At 37.6% G+C, this 24387-nt stretch overlaps 1 protein-coding gene across 1 annotated transcript in view; it reads right to left on the reverse strand.

Annotated features, from left to right (window-relative positions):
* Nucleotides 1-24387, reverse strand: part of COL28A1 (collagen type XXVIII alpha 1 chain) — a 68816-nt gene that overhangs the window by 39546 nt on the left and 4883 nt on the right. Inside the window, exons 6-18 of the mRNA XM_082480107.1 lie at nt 23975-24016; nt 23292-23318; nt 22128-22172; nt 19505-19549; nt 18065-18118; nt 8810-8878; nt 7180-7248; nt 5870-5938; nt 4873-4941; nt 3371-3439; nt 2580-2648; nt 1284-1352; nt 156-227 (exon numbers count right to left, since the gene is read on the reverse strand). Of these exons, the coding sequence (XP_082336233.1) occupies nt 156-227; nt 1284-1352; nt 2580-2648; nt 3371-3439; nt 4873-4941; nt 5870-5938; nt 7180-7248; nt 8810-8878; nt 18065-18118; nt 19505-19549; nt 22128-22172; nt 23292-23318; nt 23975-24016 (768 nt within the window). The remainder of the gene's footprint in view (nt 1-155; nt 228-1283; nt 1353-2579; nt 2649-3370; nt 3440-4872; nt 4942-5869; nt 5939-7179; nt 7249-8809; nt 8879-18064; nt 18119-19504; nt 19550-22127; nt 22173-23291; nt 23319-23974; nt 24017-24387) is intronic.

Raw genomic sequence — 24387 nt, forward strand, 5'->3', positions numbered from 1 at the left:
GGAAACACTTCAAGTAGCCTAGTCGCTTTTCCCTGGCAAAAGTATTGGCACACGTCTTTCTCCAGGATCAACTCCTTGCCATTGCAGACCTGTAAATAATGGTTTGGTTTTCTTTCGTCTCCACCTTTTTCATGCAGTAAAATTTATTTCCTTACCTTTTTCCCTGACTTCCCCGGATCTCCCTGCACCCCTCTCTCTCCTGGGAGTCCTGATAGACCTATATCTCCCTTTAAGAAGAAGAAAAAATTATATCTGCACACTTCAATTGATTCTTTATTCTGTAAAATGGATCTAACAGTGTGTTAAAATATTAATTAATGTTACACGATATTTTTGCTCAAAGCTGGTTATTCTCGGTAAGTTAAATATTCTGTAGAGCCAGTAATTTTTTCTACTCATACAACCTGAAATAAGTATTTTAAATTTCTTTCCAAGCTCCCCACCTACTTCTTAAATCTTGGTTTTAAATATTAAATTTAAATATTTAATATTAAATAAATCTACTTGTATTCAGTGAGCGAAAACATGATCAAATGCTGTTTGTTATTCTGTGCACAAGAACAATATGATATGAATGTAATTTACTTGCAAAGCCAAATATCTGGGACTTAAGGAATGGTCTGCCAAAAATGCCTAAATGGAGTTGTTGACTGCAGATGAACACTTCACTGGTTGTATAAACTGGTCCAGGCATTACTTTTAAGACTTGCCACAAAGAGTTGAAACGATCCATAGGAACTAGTCCTGCCAAGCGCTTCTTCCGTGGTCTTGGGAAAAAATCACCAAACCCAAGATGTCTATGTCATCCGACCCAAGATTTTGGAAGCCCTACTTAAATAATTACGGACACGGTATGCAGTCTTCAAAATGGCAGCTGAAGGCAAAGTTTTAAGTATTTAACAACTATTCTAACGTGTAGGCAGTATGACCATTGCTGTGACACAGACTGTTTTGGTCTTTTTTCAAATCATTGCAGAATAACAGAGGTGGTAACATTTCCAACAGGCCTTGGAAATACCTCACTAGCTTAGAAAAGATGGGGGAAAACTCTGTTCTAGTTATGTCTGCGGTAATGATTTTAGGAGAGAGGGTGGGAGTTCTAGCACAGCATTTTGAGTTTAAAAGCTAAAACTGTGAAGTTAAGTGACTATCTGCCACTGAAATTCCTTCTTATTTTGATCACAGTCAATTTATACCAAAAAATACTCTACTTAGTTTATCAGCAATTAGTGAAAGAATTAGAAGACCCTGTAAGGAGCAGTTAAAAATAAAAATAGGCTCACTTTAAGTCCTCGTACGCCAGTTCCTGGAAGTCCTGGTTCTCCTTTTTGTCCAGGTTCACCTGGTTGACCCTAGTAACAAAAAGTCTTTTGTTTAACAGAGGAACACAATTTAGCTTCATTCATTACTTGCACTATTTAACTAACCGCTTTACACATAGAAGTGGACATGATGTTCCTTATGGGTCCCTTCCAACTTGAGATATTCTGTGATTGATTCTAAGTGGTCAAGTTTTCAGTCAAGCAGTTTTCAACTGGAAAATCCTGTTCTTTAGAAACCCCAGTAACTTGTAGGACTGCATCTATTTTATTTAACCTTGCGGTGGGTAGAAAGTCTAAGTGGATCATTCCAACTTTCTCCTTTTTGCTTTAATACACTTTATTTTTTACTTTATACCACTATATCAAAAACTCTTTGGTCGCTGAATGAAAAGCAAGTCCAAATAAAGAAAAACTCAGAACTGTTTAAGAGAGAGTTTTACCCTCACAATTCTTCCTTCCAGTAGTTCTAAAACAGTTACAGAAATAGGATTTTTCAATTTTGCTTTTTAAAATACTTTTTCACACTAGGAACATTGTTCTCATAAATAACATGTTTCACAGCTACTTATTTTTCCCTACATTAATATTACACGTTGTTGCTATAACTGCTACTTACATGACAAAGTAATGCCCAGAACAAAACGACCGCATTTCTCCTGTCTTTTGCTACAGTGACTAACGTCTTGATTTTGTAAATCAAGATGACTACAAAGCAATACTTCTGCTTTACAGTTCATCAGTTCATCCCACTTGTTCCCTTTAGTATTTTGGCAACTCCCTTTTTCTCCTGTTAAGAGTGCTCGCCTGACACTGTATCGCTACGGGCTCATGAGGACCATGGAAGGCTGAAGGACAGGTGTGGTGGGACAAGCCTTAAGTCTAAAAACCATGCCTGGTTTACAGCTAAGTTGTTTGGTAAAATGCTTTACATGACCACAATGTATATGTGGCACCAAACTGATTTGATATAAACATGTCTGAACGATACTTTGTTTATAAATTTGTGTTCATTTAGAACCTAATATCCACATTCACAGAGGTTAAGGGCTGATGCTAAGCAGAAGCCATGTGCTCCATTTGGAGAACACCTTGATAACACGGGTGGTTCTCCCTCAAAGATTCAAAAGCAAATTGTTATCTCCAATGAAGAATTACATTTTTATCTCATCAAACACACTCTTGAAAAGCCTGGCAAAGACACGTTGCTTGTTGATTCTTGCTGTTGCTATTTTTAAAAAATAATGTCTGAATCATTACCTTTGGACCTGGCAGACCGAAACCTTTAGATCCTTTTGCCCCAGGGTTTCCTTGTGGACCCTGTACACCCTACAAAGCAAAACAAATGAGTTAGTGCGTTACACTCTGCCACATCTGAAATTCTCCACGTGTCCATCTTTCAGTTAATAACGACTTCATCTTATCTTTAAAAGAAAACAGTATGCTTGCCTGTCCTCAGGGTTAGTTCTGAGATATTTATTTTATTTTTACTTTGTCACTATCCTGTGGATCTTACTGACGTATCCAAGTGTAATGACAATTACTGTTTAGGGAGAAAACAAATGGGAAGTGTCTCAGGATCTGCATCTATGTCCTGATTCATTGGGATAGTATGGTGAAAGCATGAACTCTTATCTTCTTTCCGAAAACCCAAAAACCAAAAGATCTTTTGGGATGTTCCAGTTTTTCGGTATTCGACTGTTAAAGGCTGCGTTCAAACTTCAAAGAGCTTGAAATTCAGCAGTGGTGGATTCTTATCTTGTGAAACTCTTATCTATAGTATGTCATCATCCAAGCAATGCATCTGATTTATCTCCTGTGCAAATTATTAAGCAGATTAGACCAAATTTCTGCTTGCTTGGTTCTAAGACCATTCAAATCAGTTGGAATCGCGTATTTACAATCTTTGCCTACAGATCAGTTCAATACTTTTAAAAAAGAAAAAACACTGTGACATTTTTCATGTCTTCACATTCAAAATTAGAGTTGTGATAAAGTATAAATGAAAACTACATGCAAACTCTCCTTATATGTCCAAAATGTAGACTTACCTGGCTTCCTGGATTGCCTATTCCTGGTGGTCCTGCTGGGCCCTGTGGTCCTACTTGGCCTTGTTCCCCCTATACGAAAAGTATTCCCAACAGCTAAATTGCAATAGTCCGTGGTCGTTGATTAATGTATTTAAACTAAACACAGAGCAACAGTTCCCAGGCTGCATTACCTTGAAGTTCGCTGCTTCTATTTGAGTTAAATGTGTTTGGAAAAACTGAAAGTCTGCCTATGGAAATTGATCTAACACAATAATACCCCTTCCTACCCACAAACGCTATCTCATTTATAAAATTAGATGATCACAGCTGTAACTTTATTATGAGGAGCTTATCTTTACAGACCGAGATTAATTTTAAAGATTTTATTGCATGGAAACGTACACAGTTTCTTGCACAAATCTCAGAAGAAATACTTGCAAGTGTAAACAGAGCAGCTAGAGTATTTTTGAAAAATCTTTGTACAGCATTTGGGGAAGGAATAGAGGAATTACGGCAGAGAGAATTATGGGAATAGAAGAATATGGGCAGGTCATGTGGGTACTGGAAGTGACCCAGACCCATAAAGGTGTCAAGGATGTGTGACATCAGTCCTTAGAAAACAAAACATAATTAGTTTCACTTATGCCAGAAACACTTATTTGCTGAAATGGTGCAAAACGCTTACTCTCCTGGCCATTGCTGCATTTTTCCTATACAGGCATGGGAGTAAGGTGACTCACTTTCCTCTAAGGCCTTGAGCAAGATGGTCTAGCAGGTGCTCACCGAGCACATCTCTCACAGACAGGCAAATCAAACCCCACCACACTACCCAGGTTGCTCTGAAGATTTTGGAGAGCCATTTGACTGGACAGTGAGATGAGTACATTCAAGTTAAACTTCCCACGTCCGTGAAGCATTCCCAGCTGACTAAGCTGTCAATGACTTTGGATGGGAGCGCTGTCCTTTCCTCTCACTGAAGCTGAGTGTGGGGCAACGAGGAGAGCAGGAGTCATGGGGACAGGAGGGAAGGAAAACAACAGGGAGTAGTGAGTGGGCTATGGGACTAAATCACGAGAAGGAAGTTTTGGAATCAGTACCTCTGCCCTGTAGGGCATCTGGGCATGTTGCATCATCCACCCTCTGGGGATGCACAAGATACAGGCTGGAATCTCATCAGACCAAGAGAATTAAAATTGTTCTGGATCCCTCTTTGGGGGACCAGGCACCAAAAAGCTAACAAATTTCAAAAGCCAGAGTGTGCCTTTGCCTGTTCCAGGTCCTTTAGATTAGAGGACTCAAAGGGTTTTTTACTTTTTTTTTTTAATATTTAAACGAAATTTAAAATACTTAAAATATAGTATTTCTGAAATAAATTTAGTTCCCTGCATGGAACTTCATAGCATAGTTCCTCAGATTCCATGTAAAACATACTTTTGTATTGTTGTGATACTGTGTGAATAATTCATCATTAACTTAACTATAATTAACTGTAGATATGATTAGGAAAATACCCTGTGCCTTACCTTGTCACCTTTGATTTGTTGACCTGGCAGTCCAGGAGGACCAGCTACACCTTCGGAGCCTTTTTCACCCTACAAATACATGACAGTTCTGTAACTGCATTTGGGAATTTGTAAAGAACACCATCCTAGACAAACTGGTGATCACAATGTGGATAATGAGGAAAAAAGTATTCCTTCACAAACAAACAAGAAAAATAGTCAATAGGATTATCAATATTAGAGAAAAGGGATTAATTCAGTTACAACTCATAACATGCTTCATCCGCATTCATTGTGTTGTTGAACAAGGGACTTCAAAAGGAGAAAATGAAACAGTAGGAAGAACGAAGCTACATTTCGAAAATGCGATAATATGTTCATTAGTCAGAGAGAGCATTTCAGAACCTGGCACAAGGACATGACTAACATCTTTTCCATAAAAGGAAGAAAAATCTTGTTTGCTTAGTAGTTCAAGGCTCTAGAGAATCTTGAAGCCACTGAAAAAGAGGGATACATCTTGATGGGAAGCCCAGTTGTGATTTAATCATAACTCTTTGCTTGTTTGTATTTATTTTTAAAAAAAGGAATGTTCACATATATTAACCTAGTAAGTGCCCTTAATGAGGTAACTGTCCATAGAGACTCATACAACCCCTTCTTTTAGTTTCCCAAAATGGTAAAACAGAACGAAAACAGTTTCTGAATGTTTTCTTCCAATACAGTACATAAATAGCTAAGTAGTCTTTCAGAAGACAATTTATCTCATTAATGCTACCAAAATAAGGTATCTTATTCTCTTATTTATGTGTTTAATCATTAACTTACTACTGCTAGAGGGATTGTACAACTTTTTTGTGATTATCTTGACAGAGCTTCTGAACTTGGAGGGACATTCAGAGAGCATAGTGATTCAGAAGACCAAGATCCATCAGATGACATTTCATACCGGTGGAATGATCAGTGACCTTAAATAACTTAGACACTACTGCAAATTTGGGAATAATTTCCATAAAACTACCTTTTGGCCTTGAATGCCCTCTCCTGGTAGACCTTTCTCACCTGGCGGACCATCAGGGCCACGTGGTCCCTGTAAGAAAAGAAATATATATTCAGACTATGTCAGCAATTCCATTTTTATTGACATTTTGTGCAACTTGCTACTATAGGTTCTTGCAACTCTTACGACATCGGTAAGTACAAACACTTGTGTAACAGCTGGCTGAGCCCAGGCAATTAAAATCAAGGGTAGCAACCCTTAATTGGAGGATATAGATTAGAACAAGCTAATGCTGAAATGGTGGGAATTACATAATGAATGTCTAAAGACTATACCCTTTAAACTCAAATGAACCTGTAGGTTAATTTACAATAAATACATTTAACACTGAAATTTATTCCTGCAATTTCATATAATTTTATGATTTTCATAATGAAAATCATTAATTTGAACACAGTTTTTTTCATACAAAATGGCAGGTTAATCATACAAAATTAGAGAATGCCGATTTTGTTTTAAACAAGTACAGAAATGATTATTTTGTAATACTTTGTTTGTCCACAAAATTCAGCTTTCGTTAAAGCCAATAAAGAGTTTTTAAGGATGACCTTGATAAAGCAAAAAGTTTCTACATTTTCTGTGAGAAAAATAGGTTTTACAACCACAAAGTGATTTTCAAAAATACTATTAGAATGAATCTAACATCCATCCACATTCATGGCTTCTTAATTAACAATCTCTTTGATATTTTAATGAAATGCACAAGAAAACCATACATTTTATGCATTTCAGGAAGAAAAAGCAGCCAGTGAGCACTAACTCAATGTTACAAACAGCTTGCTAAAGTTCTGTAATTCAGAAATAAAGATATAATCAAAACCATATAATTTGGGTCTTTGTATTCGATGTAATCCAAATTACACAGAGGAGTTGAGGAATGTCCCAGCTTTTGCATTTCCATCTTCCTAAAATTTGATTTTAGACAATTTTTAAAGATTATCCTCAACTCAAACAAGCAGGGGTACAGCTATTTACATACAACTCTATGTCTTTCTGAAAACTGGGTACTGCAATCCTGCTCACATGGACCAAGCAATTTTTTGTCTCCCCAAAACTTGTTTGGACATGGCTCTATTCTCCTACTTGGGCAAGCCACATGCAATTACTGCAGTAATACTGGGCTGTCATAGCTGAACACACTTCTGCTTCTCCAGACTAAGTATGTGATGGTTTATGGAATCAGTAGCCAATATAGCTGCTGTCAATCAATTACACTCACTAAGACTTATTTTATTATATTTTCACTTCCAATGCATATATCACTGACTTACAGGTAATCCCGGTTCACCAATTCCAGGAGGTCCTGGGAATCCAATTTTACCTTCTTGACCTTGAGCACCCTTGTGTAAAAGCATATTAGAAAGTTCAGTCTGAATTCAACTCGATAGTTTTGAAAAGCATTTACATATAATATTTACATAGACATATACCATTTACATATAACATATAACATTTACATATAGATAACTTAATGATGTCACCAGAAACATCTGAAATCAAATGTGTAACATCGCCGATGTAAAAAAAAAAGCATAAATAACAATTTAGAAACATTTGAAAGCACCTTCCGATTAATATTTGGAGCACTAGATGCATTCCAGCCTCGTGCCAACAGCAAAGGAGTGTTATCGCTTTGCATAGGGCAAACTGATTAAAAGTGCAGGACCTGAGAGACAACAGGGATGAGGGAGAGAAGTCAGGCTAAATTTGGCTGCAGTACAGCCCAGCCATGAAGCAGGAACGCTCAGGTGTGAGGGATCCTCATCATAGCCTCTACCTAGGTAGTCGAATTGAATTGAAGCCTGCTTCAGTGGAATATGGAATTACATGGGAACTCCAGGAACTGCATCATTTCCATATCTTCTGTTTATCATGATCTTCACAATTCCTCCAGTTTACTGAGGACTACGTGCTTCAAGGATAAGAGCACAGAGGATCTTTATCTCTCCCCAGAGTAGTACAGAGACTGGGAGTGACATTCCTGCTCCATTAACTATTTTCCTTTCTGGAATGACCCAGTGTTGTTCCTTTTACATGGCAAATTACTAGTTTCTGAGCTATATAAACCCTCTCTATGTTCCAGGGTCTGCCCCACTGCACATAAAATATGCAGGAGTTCAATGAATGTACAAATTAGAGCAGTAAAAGAAAAAAAAGTGCAGGTATTTTAGACTCTGGGACTTGGCTCCAAAAAAATAGGGAAAAAACGGCATAAAGCAACACCAAAGACTTAGAAGCCAGAATAACTAGGGTGAAATCTAGTTCTGCCCAATTTAGATTTCTTGTTTGAGTCTGAGCTGTAGGTTTCTGATAAAACTCTCATAAACTAAGTAGTCATGTTTCCTATGTAGACGCTTTTGCAGTTTTCCAAAAGGAGATTTGGCTGGCCAACATAGGCAAACATGAATTTTCCAAATTAGCAAGATTGGATTCCACCTTCTAGCCTTTTGCAATAAAATAAGATGGAGGAATTAAGTGCTGCATGAGTGAGAGAATTTTATAACCTATAAGAATATCTGTTCCCTAGTAAAGAAATAACGAGTCAAATCTGTCACTTGACTATAAATCACAGTGACTGAGATGTATTTCTATGCCTTGAAGTACGGTTTACTCATTAATGCAAGCAGCTGCTGGTGCTTGAAAATGATCTCACATATTTAACCCCCATTTAAATAGCATTATTTGTGACATCTGTTATATCAGTGGGATCACAATAAAAACTTAGAGTTGCTGGAAAGGGAGGTCTGTTATCTCCATCCTATGCAAATACAAAAAACTGTCAATATTGTATCAGTTTTACATTTAGATGATATGAGTTTGATAAAACAGCAGGTGAGAACTTTCATCCAAAAAATGACTGCCCACAGTTAGCACTGTAACAGACATATTACTGAGAGTTACCTTGGGTCCTGGCTGACCAACACCAGGGAGTCCTGGAGGACCATAGGGACCTAACGGGCCTTGCTCTCCCTAAAGTGAAAAAAAAGAAAGAAACTAATAATGCAAATGAAACCTTAACCAAATTCCACCAGAGCATCTTTCCACAGACTCATTTAGGGCTATATAAATATGTTTTTAAAGTAAAAAAAAAACAAACCAACAAACAAACAAAAACAACCCCCAAAACCCAACAAACCCCCTCTCTTAAAGGTAAATGTTTAGATTAGGAGCAGGATCAATGTCCTGGCCATACAAGTTGCTGTGATAGATAATACTGTTATAAAGCCATTCTTTCATATGCATTGGGAAAGATAACAAATAGATTTATCCTTTGTCATATCTTTGGTTTTGACTTTATCCAGTAATATCCATATCCAATAATATGGTACTTCCTTGGCTTTTTTCTTGCTAGAAAGACGGCCATTTGGAAATGAATCATTGCACTCAAGGTTCTTCCCATAGCAACAACTGTGTATCACAACTGTTTCCCTACTGCTATCTTTGACTGCAGCTCCTAATTCTCTTGCATGTTTAATATGTTTCTAACAACGCCAACATAGCCACACAATTATTAAAAAGGCTTTTTATCAAAACGTATTTATTTTCTGGGGAGGTATTCGCATTTGGGGAGTTGGAATTTTGTATATACTGAGAAATTTTATATGCTGAGTTCTGAAACCTTTCAACGAGATTTTTGCACTTGAGAGGTCAACAGTAGTGCAAAAAATGATGTCAAAGCCAGGTATTTCTCCAGAAATCTACCAGTTTACAATCTGATGAAGAATGAAGCTAAGATGCAGGAATGGGAACATACAGTGAAAGTAAATAAAGAGATTATCCTTGAAGCCTAATTTCTGATAACTATGCACTTGAGAGTGCTACTACTTCAGCTTTAAGCCTAGAATAAAGCGGAACTTGATGCCCAGTCCTAAATTCATTCCATTACAGGACAATATGCTAATTTGAAGAGCAGCTATGAAATTCAATGCTTATTAAAAAAAAAAATATATCTTTTATAGCACACCTTCATAATCTATAAATTAATACAGCTTTAATAAGAGATAAGTCTTAAAAGGCAGAGAAAACTCAGAGAAAGCTGGCATAACTCGGCGGAACTGCACATGTATCTCCACATCGCACTCTGACGGGGATTAGCAACAGTGACATTGCTTTAATGTGGATTCTATGCATGTAGCCGCTGCCGAAGTACAGAATATAGCAAAGAAGTTTACTTTATTCCTAGGTAGACTTTATTGTTTGGGTTTCCTTATAAGATTTTCATGAAGCCTCAGTTGATGTGTGTCCAGATTATCGGAAATGATGCAATTTTTACTGATGTGATGCCCATTAGAAATTGACACTTTTTGTTCATAGTGGGTTTTTTTCCTCCTGTGTGTGTTTTGAAACTGATCAAACAACAACAACAATTCTCAAATGGCCCATCTTCTAGACTTCCAGTTCCTCCATGGGATTAATTCGGCATTGAACAAACTGTCCTTTTAAAATCAGCTGATCAAAACTCATTTTTATTGTTTCCCATCAGCAGGAAATTTAGGGACGTCCAAGAATAATACAACCAAAGCTCATACTTGTCTCCTCTTTAATTCTCTTTATAAACTCTCTGCTTTAAGTACTGTTGTCCTTTAAGCCAACAGTTAGCTAAATTTCAGGACTTTTGGGGCTGATCCTGTTTAGACAAGAAGTAGGGGAAGTATGTTTTATACTATTTCTTTAGAAAATAATATATACTAAAAGCAACATTTTCAGAAGGGTTTTGGTGACTTAAAAGCTTTCATTTCATTTCCAATGGTAGTAATTTAGGCTACTGAATTTCATTCATGCCAACAGGCCAAAAGCATCTAAGCATCAATGGAAGTTCAGCTTCTGACTGTGCATCAATATGTAGAAGTGCAGTGGCGGAACAGTCCCAGCAAAGCCACAGTGCTGTAGTTACACACATCCAGCCCCATGGTGTGCTCTGCTTCCAGGGCAAAATCATCTCCACGGGACCTATACCAGTAAAACTGTTCTATTAAGGTTTCCTAGAAAGTTTTGCAAGCAAACTTCCATGCATAGACACTCCCTCAAGGACAGAGACGCTTCTGCCACTGTTATCCGCATTTGTGCTTCTTGCAAAGCTGGTCAAGAAGCACAGCGCATGGGTTTTGGAAGAACATTAAGCCAAGCACACCAGCCCGGTGCGTAAGAAGCTATAGGCTCCCTTAACTCACCACCACCTCTTACTTCAACAGCTCTCCACTTGACCAGGGACAGTAAGAGATACAGCTCCACGTAGCTTCAGGGCCTGGAGACAGTCTGGTTAGGGATGGACTTCCCCACTTCAAGGAAGAAGTGCCTCAGTGAGAGAGAAATAGGCACAGGCTGCTGTAAGGCCAGGCGGCGTGCTAAATATTAGCTGTTCAAATTCACAGTCCTCATTTCTTTCACAGAGAAGGCAGCCTGGGATGCCTGTTCTGCCATGATGTATTAGCACACCCCAGAGAACGAATGCAAAAGATATGCAATGTTGACAATATATTAAAAAAAAAAATGAATCTATTCAGCAGTATGTAGCACCACTATGTGTAAGTAGGCTACTCTGGGCACAGCAAACGCCACTAAGCACATTGCTAAAACTAAACTTCTGAAACAGTGGAGGAACTCGTTCCGTTCTGAAAAACAACATTTGATAAATACAGGCTCATGTCTCAGCTGAAACAATAAACCAACCCCCTTTGTTGTGTTTGGAAAGTGTCTTCCAAATTTTTTGTCCTGTCGTCCAAACGGACATCGTGTTTTGTATCTATTTCTGACCCCCTGACAGAACTTCCCAAGGAAAGCAACTCCGAGGGATGCTTCCTATCACAAATCATTCGCTCCTTCGCGAGTTCCCCCACATGCTAGAGCTATGCTAATATATGCGCTGCCTTCAATGCCGATGGGAGTCCCACTGAAGTTAATGTTTTTCCAAAAGCTCTTTTTCTAACCACGGTAAAAACATTACACAGTTTTCTTTCCAATGACGGGTGTCATGTAATCTGCCTCACAGCAGCTGTACTGGTGTAGGTACTGGTGTAGGCAGCGTAAATAGCCCTTATGATGAAACCACGCAGGGCAGTATGAAAATTTTGCTCTGCTGAATGCTTACTCACTGACAGCAGAGGATGCCCGAAAATTAACAGCGTAAGAACCCCCACCTTCTACCAGACAACATGCAAAACTTGGAAATGTAAACTATTCAATCTATTTTAAAGACTGTGTATTTCAAACTTCATATGGCTATCAGTAAGCCAGGCTTTTCTCTTCTAGGGTCTTGGTGCTACAGATAATGTGGAATTTATTAAAACCATACATACTGTAAGGAAAACAAAGACTCTGTATTTCAGTCTATAGTGTGATAATGATTAAGCTATAGTAAAAAAATCACCTTTCAAATATAATGATTTTATCTTTAAAGTATACATTGGCAAGAAAAATTCAAGCAGATATATATATTTTAACAGATATTATTGATATTTTGTACTTCTAAGCTAGCTGAGGTACCTAGGGACTATACTTCTTTCCAGGGAAATTGGATTTTTCAGTCTTCTGGGAAAGATGTAACTTGCCACATAAGTAAGGAAAGAATTTATGTCATCAGAGAAGCAGCAGCATCCCTTAGCAGTTCATTTTGGGACACATTTTCAGGGAAATATGCAATGATGAATTTTTCACAGGATTACGCCAAGATGTTTTTATGGGAATAACTGCTTTGAGTACCCACATTCAAACTTAACTGTTTCCTTAAAAGTTTGAATACACGTCTGTTCATACAACCTTAAACTCTAATTCAGAATCTTACTACGCATACGAAATTTTCCAGCGAGGCTCTTACTATTGCAGTGGCTTTTAAGAATGTGTTGGTTTTGGTCTTTCCATGAACCTATCGTGGTTTCTAGAAATGTGTACTTTATTTCTAGCAGCTTGTCTAAGAGTTTAAACAAACAAACCCAGCATCACTTCTGAAATGGTAACCACAAGTACTCCCTGTTCATCACTTCTTTGTGAGTGGAACACAGGTCATGCCTACTTCCTGATTTTATGCCCCAATTTTATAATCTGTATGCATAGCATTCTGTTTGTAAATTGTCCACTGAAATTTGCAAATATCACGGAATCACGGAGTTGGAAGGGACCTCTAGAGATCATCTAGCCCAACTCCCCTGCTAAAGCAGGACTGCCCAGAGCACATTACTCAGGACTGCATCCAGGCGGGTCTTGAAAATCTCCAGGGAAGGGGACTCCACAACTTCCCTGGGCAGCCTGTGCCAGTCAGGAATAGTCACTATTATTCCCCTAAGGAAAACATTTTCAAAATTACCTTGCAAATAAACACTCTTATGCAACCTTACTGATGCTATTGTATAGAATACATTGTTGTTGTTTTTAAATAAATATTAGTTAAGTATTTTTTAATAAATAACTGAAAACAGACAAAAGAATGCTTACCATTTTGAATAAATTAATAGGCATATGCATGTTGAAAATTCATTTTTTGTCTAACACCAAGAATACTTGGGGAAATTGTATCTGCACATTTTACATTGTTGACCCCAATGAGGTACTTTATCTTTGCAAAAATGTAAGCAGCAGAACCTTAGCGCTGAGACATTTGTTTGACCAAAATAAAGGGCATTATATTCATTCTTAGAACTCTGTTTTCCAGAAAAATCACCGTGATTCCATTTCCTTTTAAGAGAGGAAAACAAGACGCATGAAGCCTTTTGAGTAAGAATATTTGAATTTTTCCTGTTTTTTATTGCTATTGAAGGGCACAGCTGTCTTCTAATGAGAAAATAACCACATAATATATGTGGCAATAAATAAATCCAACAAAAGTAAATGCATTAACCAGTTAGGACGCTATTTTACTGTATTAACCAATGCAGTTAACCAATGCAGAGATACGTAGAACCCAAGCAAGAAAATGGCAGATAACAGGTTACTGGCAATGTTGGAAGAGAAATGGGATTCTCATTGGATAATGATTCTGGACACTACTTCTGATGATAGAATATATTACATTTATAGAGCAAGTAAATCTTTTGTTTCTATTAATAAAGAATACTGACTTTATGTCCTGTGTCCCTTTTTGGAAACCTATGGCTTCCTGTAGCAACCTCAATGTGATCTTCGAGAATCAAACCAAGCAAAAGCAACCACAACTGACTTAATCCCCAAACCACCTATTAACCAGACACTTAGCCAATTCCTGGCCATTTAGGGAGGAATATGGGATATTACTGGAGCAGAACCAAGAGTGGTGTGGTTTTTCTCTTTGGCAATTTTCTGTTTCTGGTACTTTTAGTCTTTCTCTAAGCGAGATAGTGTCTTCTGGGTTTTTGGAAGTGGTTGCATCAGCCAGCAAAATCATATCACGGGCCATCATTGCATTCTTAGTGAGACAAGGAATACAAAATCTGAATTCCTTGCTCCTACAAGCTGCCGTTTGACAATAGTTGAGGGTCTCTACCTTAGACCCACCTTGATGTGCTGCAAATTCGATTAATTAGTTATTTGTGATAACTTAAAAGAACTAAAAATTTTTTCCTATGGGGTTTTTGTAATTTTCTTTAAATGTTTTATAGTGGAATGAGGTATATAGTACACTTTGATTCCAGTACTTGTTTTATGTTACAATGCAGATAATATGTGGTGGCTGATGAAGAATGCCTTAAAGTGAAGCAAATATCCAAGAAAATATGAAGCACAGCTGTGAATGGTATTTTTTCTTGGTATTTTGTTAGTGAGAGAGAGAAAACAACAGAATTTGGCTTTAACAATATAATCTTTCTTTTGTAAATGTAACATTTCTCTCTTGAAACATTGCCAATAGGCAATAGAAAGTCAGTAAACCAGAAAAGAAACAGAATAATCCCGGTCCTTTGCTCAGGATATGCTTGGGGAACAGCACCAAGATGACTGCTTCAGAAAACAGGAGGCACACAATGAAAATAGCCAGTTCCCAACTCCTAACTGTGTTTCAGTGAAATGTCCTGTTACTCTCTGACGTTTTTCTCTTACTGTTATGTTTTATAAACCGTGTTGTAGGTTTTACTGGCAGCATGCAAGTTCAGCATTTGGTTAAATGGAAATACATTTAGTCAGGTAAATTATTAATAATATAAGATGAATTAACGTGTTTTTATTTCTATAGAAACAGTTCAAATTTGTCATTTTAAATGCCTCGTCCTCTTTATGGAGAAGGTTTGTATATATGGTAATAAAACTATTTAGGTGGTTTTGAGATGTTATAACTTCACAGAAATGCAAATAGAGAAAGTTTGCTTAATAGCAAAAACTGGTCTTTATTAATACCACGCTGAGCTGCATTCCGTGGAGGATATAGGATGTTCAACACATTCATACATGACTTGAAAAGAGGGTGAAAGTAAAGTGACAAAGTTTGCTTGTATATTAAAGAGGTTATTAAAGATAAGGACTTATTGCAACGTGCATCAGAAAGACTTTAAGAGGTTAAGGATGTCATTCAGCTCCATAAGATCACTCCTAAACCTGGAAACAGGTTGGCTGAGTTCCCGCTGTAGTCAGTGGAAAGCTGGTCAGTGCAGGCAGTGGGGCTTTGAGAGAGATTCAACCCATTACTGGCAATATGACAAGGCAGTATCATGAAAAGGGATGGAAGTGGAGTATTGTGCAGCCAGCAAGACTTCACAGTGATAGATGAGCCAGCAACTTAAGAGAGAATAGCAAAATGCAGATGAGTAACAGAAGACGCGAGGTGCGAAAAGTTCTTTTAAGTATTTTCTTGGACAATGTTTCTAGACTCCATTCCACCTTGCTTCAGACAACCCAAATTAAATTAGTTGAAGTTGCAGCGCCACCAACCCTCTCCTGCTGGTGGCTGCCAGAGCCAGTGGCATCCAGACAGCACACAGATGACACTGTCCCCAGCTGTGTCTGCCGCCTGGCGCTGCAAAGCAAGAGAACGGATACGACACTGCCTTGCAGACGTGCGGGATGGACTGAGCCGGCCAGATGCAGGAGCGAACGGCAGACTTCACAAATGAGACATAAAACATCTGTAGGCTGAGCTTGATCTGGAGTTCATATTTTGAGGAACAGAATCTCCTCTTTCAAACCTCAACATGGCACACTAACAATGAATAAAAGTGTTCAGCGGCGGTGTTCTGCGTTATGTCACACTGATACTAATGCCATGCAACTGCCTGTAGCTCTGCTAAACCAGGGTGAAGTCACTAGTTCAGCTCAAAAAGCAGAAAGTTTTAGCATGGAAAGGCCATGGCTGTAAGGAACTGCACTAAGAATAGACTTATTTATTTTATCCAAGGCAGTTATTTATAACTGCCACTTTTCAGAGATATTGTATTATGTGTCATGAAAACTAATTTTAAAAGAGCAACTGAATAATCCTTCTGTAAGGACAAAAGATATTGGAAAGACCGCTATGTGTCTGAACCAAAAAAGACCTTGACCTTTACTAGCTGAATGGGTGTTTATTAAGCTGTAAACAACCACTAATTATCTGTGCTGATCATTAAAAACTTTTTCACTCATCTCAAACAAGCTCCAAAATGCCAAAGGTTAGCTTTGGTGCTAGGTACGGACAAGAGATAACCTATAAACATACATACATGTCTGCTATACTCTTTACACATAATTACCTAAGCATAGTTATTAAACTTGTCTGGCAATATTTCTATTAAAATAGATGCCTGAGCCTGGAAAAACCTCGACTATAGACTTTAAACAGCAGGTTGCAGAGTTGGAAGCTGAAAAAGGAGGGAACTTTCTTACTCCTACTGAAAATTTGCAGCTGAAGTATAACAATAAATATTATATCCAGGTAGATGAATTCTAGAGAGAGTTGCATGCATTTTACAGACATGAAAGTGTGTGAAGAGACTGACAAGAGGACAAACGACATTCAGCAAATACGATTTAGTCTATAATAAAAGTATCTGGTAGTACTATCTTGGACTCATCAGTGTGAAATGACAGATAAAAAAATTACTGTCATTTGCTGTGCTGAAGTCAAAGACAGGCATGACTTTTCCACCGCATGTATGAATAGCTTCTTTCAGACCCATCATCCTCTTTCTTTCTCTAGTTCTGAAATATTATGTAGCAGCTTTCCTAATCAAGCATTTTGTTGGGAAGATGAAGAAATAAAACGTATGAAAAAGCATTTGTCAGGAAGAGGAAAATCATGATGGATGCCAGTATTCCAAACTTTTTACCATAAACATTTCCCGTATCTAAATTTAAGTCTGTGAATCTTCAAATGAAATTGTTGCCTAAGAAACAAAACATGAGTGTTTAAATACTGCATCTTTGGCAAATTGCTTAGTGTGAATTTAGTTGCCTTGTATAACTTAGATATGGCATTGTATTAACCAGACTAGCAATAATCCTGTGCTAGAAAGTCTTTGTCATTAGACCCTACATTTTCAAACTGACACATGAAAGATCTTTCTGTACAGAGCAATGATGTTAATAGCTGTCCCAGGGGCGAGACAACTGTATTCACATAAAGCAATTTCCCAAAGATTTTCAAAACAGAAGATTGCCTACATTAAGCAGATACTTTATGATTTTGCTTGACAAGCTGTAGTCAACAACTCTAAATGATCTATTTTAAATATAACTAAAGCATTAATCGTCATCAAATCTTACACTTCTACCAATTTCAAAGCTGTCTTGAGTTTTTACAGTATACAAGCAATTAAAAATGACTTTAAAAATTCAATCTAAAGATTTTACAACCACCATCTAGAATTACTGAAAAACTTCAAACACAAGGCATTTTTGTCAAAAATATTCTAGGAAAAACTTCCTAAGTGATGGCAGAAGACAAGGCACATATTCAGGTGATTTAAATTCCAACCTAAATGCTGTGGCTCTCAGCAGGTCCTTGACAGCACCCTATTGTGGCCCTAGAAAATACTTTCCAAAGCTCTGGGCTTGGAGACCCAACTGGAGAACTGGCTGTACATGCCAACAATGCAAAGCCTTTATAACATGATGACACTATGGTGCACCAAGGAAGTGATGTACATTATTGCTGCACAAAGGATACCACTAACAAAAAACTACTGAGGAGAAAAGACAGTAGAGTGTAAAGATTCTACACAGAGCTTCTGCACCCTCTCTCCCTATATAAATAACATCTACACACATACAACTACATCTTACCTTGCTTCCTTGAATGCCTTTTGGGCCTGGCTCACCTGGAGGTCCACTGATACCCTACGAAAAAGTCAAAGTATAAGAATGAGTTGCCTTTGACGAGGCACGTAAAGTTTCTTTTGCATTTGGCTTGAACAGGGCACAGTAAAACGTAGCACAATGCCAAACTCTAAAGGACAAGACTTTTCTGTGTCATATCCTGTGAAGTGCCCAACACATTGAATATTGTTAATATTCAATAACCAGCGCTGGCAGAAAGGTTATCTTACTGCTCCATTTGAATTACACCTGTTTTATCTGAAGCTTTCCGTTCCTTTCTCCTCCTGCTCCTGTCTTGGCCATATTTTCATATTCTCTCTTCTGTCCAAGCAAATAATCTAGGCCGTCACAGCCTATTTAGCTCCATTTGTGAGAAATCACTTCCCCTACATCGCTCTCCGATGATGAGCTGAGATTAATTTTAATTCCCTAACAGTATTACAACCATTGTGTCCCCTCACACGAGGAAATAACTAATGGCTCTTTGGAAGAGACAGAGCAGGTAAGGTACTCGGTCTGGAGCGATGACATTTGAGGAGGTCCCTTCACCCATACAGTGGCTGGTACCACAGATGGACAAAAGTAGGTCTGATAACTGTGAAGAGCAATAAGATCACAGGATGAACAGATTACACTCAAGTCCAGTGTTAAAGCTTTAACTCTTACTGAAACCCTCCGGTTCACCAACTCGTGACTTAGTGAACATCCCACTGGCATTTGCTGGGCTGCCCAGTTGGGTCAGGTGGGTCAATGTTGTTGCAACTACCACTAACAGAGCTGATAATCAAAATGAAGTGGGAGCCTCACGAAGTTTTTTAAGTGACTGGAGAAAAAAATAAGTCATGAGCTATCAAAAGAATAATACCACATAATTACAGTTTATTGTAGTACAAATGCTGGATCAAATATGGATGATTTTATGCTTATAAAAAGACGCAAACTGACCCAAACCTAAATGTATTGGTTTCATTGCTGATACAAAAATGTTCTTGGAGTGTGTTCATTCCCTTTCTTAAATATGATAAACTACAGGAAACGCATGACTATCCCAAAAGAAACAAAAGTAATCCTTTTCCAAATACAGGCGGACGCTGTCATGCAATAGAAGAGGAATTTAGCAAGTAGGGATATAACAAGGCATGATTACACTTGAAGGGTAAGAGGAGAGCTCTGCAGTTGGAGACCCCAAGTGGGCCACACACCTCGGAGTAGCTTTAAGCAGCAGCAGGAGACAAGACTTTTTCTTTGAAAATTGTTTCCAAAAGACCAAGATTTGCCAGGCTCTGCTGTTTTGGTGCCTCATGCACCAAACGTGCAGCTCTCCACAGAGCTGATAGGTTGTATGCAGAAGAAACTTAGAGAATATAACATCTTGTTTTCTCATTTAGTAGCCATTAGTTCCCTTACCTGAGGTCCCCGAGGTCCCCTGGGGCCTAAAGGACCTTCCAAACCCTGAGGAAAAATAAGATTCAATTATCAGGTTAATAGGAGATTGCTTTAAAGAATTGAAAACCGCAGTGTACACGTAATGACTCATATCTCTGTTCAAGCATTTTCTAGGGAGTTTATTCTCTCTCCAGAGTACTGCTGTTCTCATCCTGTGTTCAGTAATTGCCTGTTACATTCCATCCTCAATATTTAGTTAAAACACTTTTCATATATAACAAATACTGTGGTTGGCTACTTAACATTGAAGTATAGTAAATACAGAATTCTTCAAAAATCAGTGCTTATACCAGAACAACTTCAGGTCACTTTGTCTCACTAACTCAAACTGCTGATCAGTAGCATGGCAGAGCCACACTAATAGTTCACAAAAACCATTAAAAACCACATCCAAATAAAGTAAAATGCCATATTTTTTTTTTATTCCATTAGCTGTCATTTCTCCATTCAATGAGTTCTTACCAGTTACCACCACTGTAGGTTGTTCATAAATCCTTCTGCTGCACTGTTTTTTCTTCAGTCACCAGAAGGCGTATTCTATGAGATTTCACTTCCCATTGACTCAATACTCAGTTACAATTTATTTCTGAAGCAAAAATAGCTTTCAGCAGAAGGTTTACTGGTCTTTTCTCTCTCTTTCGTCTAATTAGCACCATCTCCACACGCAGAGGCACTGGCAGACTACTGCATTTTTCAAGGTATGTGCCACATTTTGAACTTCTAATAGCCTTGACGAATTTAGCAGTGGTACCTACGCAGCCACACTCCATTGACTGTCTTCTCCTACAGATTCAGATTCAGAATTTTTTAACGATTCTCTACTCCCTGGCATTTGCTCCCAGGCCAAGCATCAGCCATCAGAGAGAGCAGATAACTCCACTTAGTTCTATGCCATTTACAAAACTACACAGGCAGTGGATGGCACAAACAACAGTCTGCTGATAGGACGATAGCTACTTTTGGTAGAATATATACATATGATTGGAGTCAGTTTTGATTTCAAAGCCAAACACAAACTGTCTCAATGTCAGCTTTTGAAGCAACTCAGATTCACAGCACCAAAGCCTCGGCTGGACTCTGTCTGATTAGTGAGACTGGAAGGTGGCAGGGGAAAAATGGAACATTTTCAAATCAGATGACACTACTGCCAATTATGCTTCAATATCCACCACTGCAGTTAAAGATCCACCTTGGAATATTGAATTTACTTCTCATACATTTTGCCATGTAAGTTCTGCTTCTGATGATTTTTTCCAGCATAAAAAAAAAAAAAAAAAAAAAAAAAATTATTCTGCCTTCTGCATTTGTAAATGTGAAGCCAGGAATTCTGGAAGCAACTGTAATTTTCATTTGTTCACTAAGTTCTTGAAGTCCATAATCCATTGTAATCTCTGATCCTCTGCAGATGTCAAACTTTTTTTTCATCGCTGTCCTCAACAGGAATGAAACATGCACATTTCCGGCAACCCTGGCATATGTTTTCTACATTCGGATTTCCTGGCTGCTTTGACTATGTTCTTTGCCAGCTTCTGAACAGCTTCCTTTTATCTTAGTAGACATTTCACATAACCTTGTGCTATTTCTCACATATTGCCTGAGTAAAGAAGTTATGATCTTTCTTTATTCCTCTAGAGATGCAACTCTTTCTCCTTTTTCATTGACATTTCAGCCTTTTCTGCCTCACTTGCTGCCATTTTGAACCCCAGCATCTCACAAGATATTCTCAGCCTTTAGATTCTTATTACAGTATAATGCTCTTTTTCCTTTGTGACAAATACTGATACTTTAAATATTTCCTAATTCCTACCTGAAATTAATCATCAAATAACAGGTTCCAGGAACCATACACTTTTCAAGTTGGTCTTTGATAAACGTTGTTAAAACTGAATGTTAAAAGTGAAGATGTTAAAACTGATGTCAAAACTGAAGAAATCTGCTTTAATAGAATGATCAGTTGCAATTTAGTTGGTAGTACTTAACTCTAACTATAAATCAGTGGTTTGTAACACTCATACAAACTAGTTTACATGAACTCAAGGTACATGATTATCTCATTCGGGAGTACATTATCCTTCCACCTTTCAGAGTGTAAAAACCAGGTAAAAATCTATATTCACTTGTATCACTTCTGCACTTCAGGTTAAAAGAAGAGGAGGACCAGATAAAAGTGTGAACGCATATCAGCACAGACGGGCTGGTAGACCTCAAAGTTGTTCAGGTTGTGTTGTTGCTTGTAATCTACCTTTATACACTTGAGTTAAAATTAACATTTTAAGGAAAAAATCTGGTGAACTCTATAACATGCTCACAGTCCTTTGTAAGCAGGGCTTGACATTGGTCAGGACAGCTTTTTTTTTTCAGGTAAGTGACTACATTTCTTCTGCAAAATGGAAAAAAAAGAATATGGTGAACTGTGGGTTCAGTTTCTACAAATCATTTCTACTATGAATGTATCTCTACTACCAGGGAATTATAAGATGTTCCAAATTTACAGTAATCTTTACAAGCTATGTTTATGAATATGTTACATGATCTTCTAGTATCTTCGTCAACTTGAAACCATTCAAATAAAAATTATACTTACTCTTTCCCCTTTTATTCCTGGGGATCCACATTCTCCTCTTTCACCCTTTATAAGAAATCAAAAGGTTAACAGCTAAACAAGATGTTTTGATTACACTACATGCATTAAAGACTGTGGAAGCAGTTCAATAACACAAGAGGTTTAGTAGATTCTGAGGACCTGAGAGTGGCATGATCAGACAGGGTCTGTAAAAGTTATGGTCCGCTCTACTCAAGATAGATACTTTTTCTCTCTGAGAATGCCTACAAAATTTCCAACCTACATCATACGAGGATAATATATTTAATATCTAATAAGTTTTGCTGTATTTTTCCACCTCGCTGCACTGCCTCCAGAGATCCTCTCTATATCCTCATTTCATTACTGTGATGTCTGAGATTTTCCTGAGTAACAATTGCGAGATTGTACAAATGGAATGAAGAGTTACTAATGTGTTCCACTGATGATTTAACATATCAATAGACATATGAAGAGTAGACACATGACTCTACTTTTCCCATTTCCATGAAATGTTTCCATAAAATTGACTGAAGCGTTTTTCTAATGAATACAAAGATTCAGAGAGGCACTGCTTTTATTAACAATGTAGAGAGATAAGTGTCCAAACCAAAGTCAAAATGGGATTATCTGTTTCTGTTCTGGCTATGATGGTCCAGTTTGCAACATAAATTTCGGCTCTAGAATCTTACAAGTCATTGAAGTGTACAATTTTTTAGCTTCTTGGAAAGCCTATCTTAAGATATTTTTTTTATCAAGTATTAGCCTGAGCAAGTTATAATTAGCTTAAAAGTAAACTTCCTTGTGGTAAGTTTTTTTGAGAGTTAATTATTGCCACATCTACTTGTGCTTGTAGTAAATAATTTAGCATTCTTTCTACTTAACCTCTTATTCAACCCTCAACTTTCTTTTTCATTCCAGAAGCTTTATTTCTGGTCTTTGACATTTTCTTTTTATATTTAGATTACATTTTCTGATTTTTTTTTTTATTTATTTCAACAAGCCAGTCTGCAAGCATTTACATAAATGATTAATTTACTTCTAGGGATTGCATTAAGAGCTCTCATGACAAAAAGACAAGACAGGCTCTTCTTTCCCTTCTTTCACATACACTGTCAGCAAGTGACAATCTATTTTCAGACTACTTCTATTCCATAAAAATCTTACCTTGTCTCCCTTGTAGCCAGGAGCTCCCTGTTTGAAAATTAAAAAAAAAAAAGGGAAAAATCATAAGAGAGAAAGCAAAGGCATAACATACTGCTAATTTAAGTAGGGAAAAAAAAAACAGTAAAGAATTACATTTCAGAAGTTTAACTATTCACAATAATAAAATATTTATCTGAAATCATTTAACACTTAATACTCCGCAAATTTAGATGTATATTTTTTCATCATAACATCAGCTGTAAATACATCACTCAGTTTGACAGCCTCTTAGCAGATATACGCTACCATTTACATGGGACTTTTAAACTGAACTATCTTACGCATGGAGTAGTGTTAATCTTTCTACTGTGAATCAACAAGAATTCAAGCTGAGAAATATCAGATGTCAGAAGCTATTGGATAACTATCTAGATGTTTTTAGCAATTACATTTTCAATTCTATCATCTTTGGGTTAAGTTCCTTTTGTCAGTAGCATCCCACCCCTATACTTAAGCACATGGTTAGACAGTATAGATGCTTCTCTAAACCAGAACCTAGTTTAGGTGCTCTAAATAATTGAATAAAGACCATGTGTGAAAACTGGAAAACACATTTTCAGTTCAGCGGAACTAAACTATGAATCAGGATCTGGAAGATAATCTGAAAAGACCAAATATGAGTTAGCACTGTAGAAGTCACATACCTCTTCACCTTTTTCTCCATGATCTCCTTTTTGAGCATCGCCCTATTGGAAGCAAAGGAACACAACTGATATATGTATTGCTTTTTTATTTCTCCCTATTACACTAAAACCAAGGACACTGTTTCAGGACTAGAAGTTGCTTTTCCTATTTACTAACATCCACACTTCTTCCTCCCATAATCAAGGACAGGCAATTCCTGAACATTCACACAGAAAACGCAACTACTCTTATTAGACGACTGAAATCTTAGTCATCAGAGCAAGCCACTCTGCTCAAGAGATTTGTGTACTGTTAGAAAGCTTTGTTGAGCTTAGAGAGCCTTCAGCTAGATTCAGAGACCTCTGCTGTCAGAGAAAAACTGTAATGACAGGCAGTGGTAACTTGGTAACAGTTTAGTTTCAAATTTCTCTCT

This window comes from Vanellus vanellus (assembly GCF_965231255.1).
Source record: "Vanellus vanellus genome assembly, chromosome: 2".
Lineage (NCBI taxonomy): Eukaryota > Metazoa > Chordata > Aves > Charadriiformes > Charadriidae > Vanellus > Vanellus vanellus.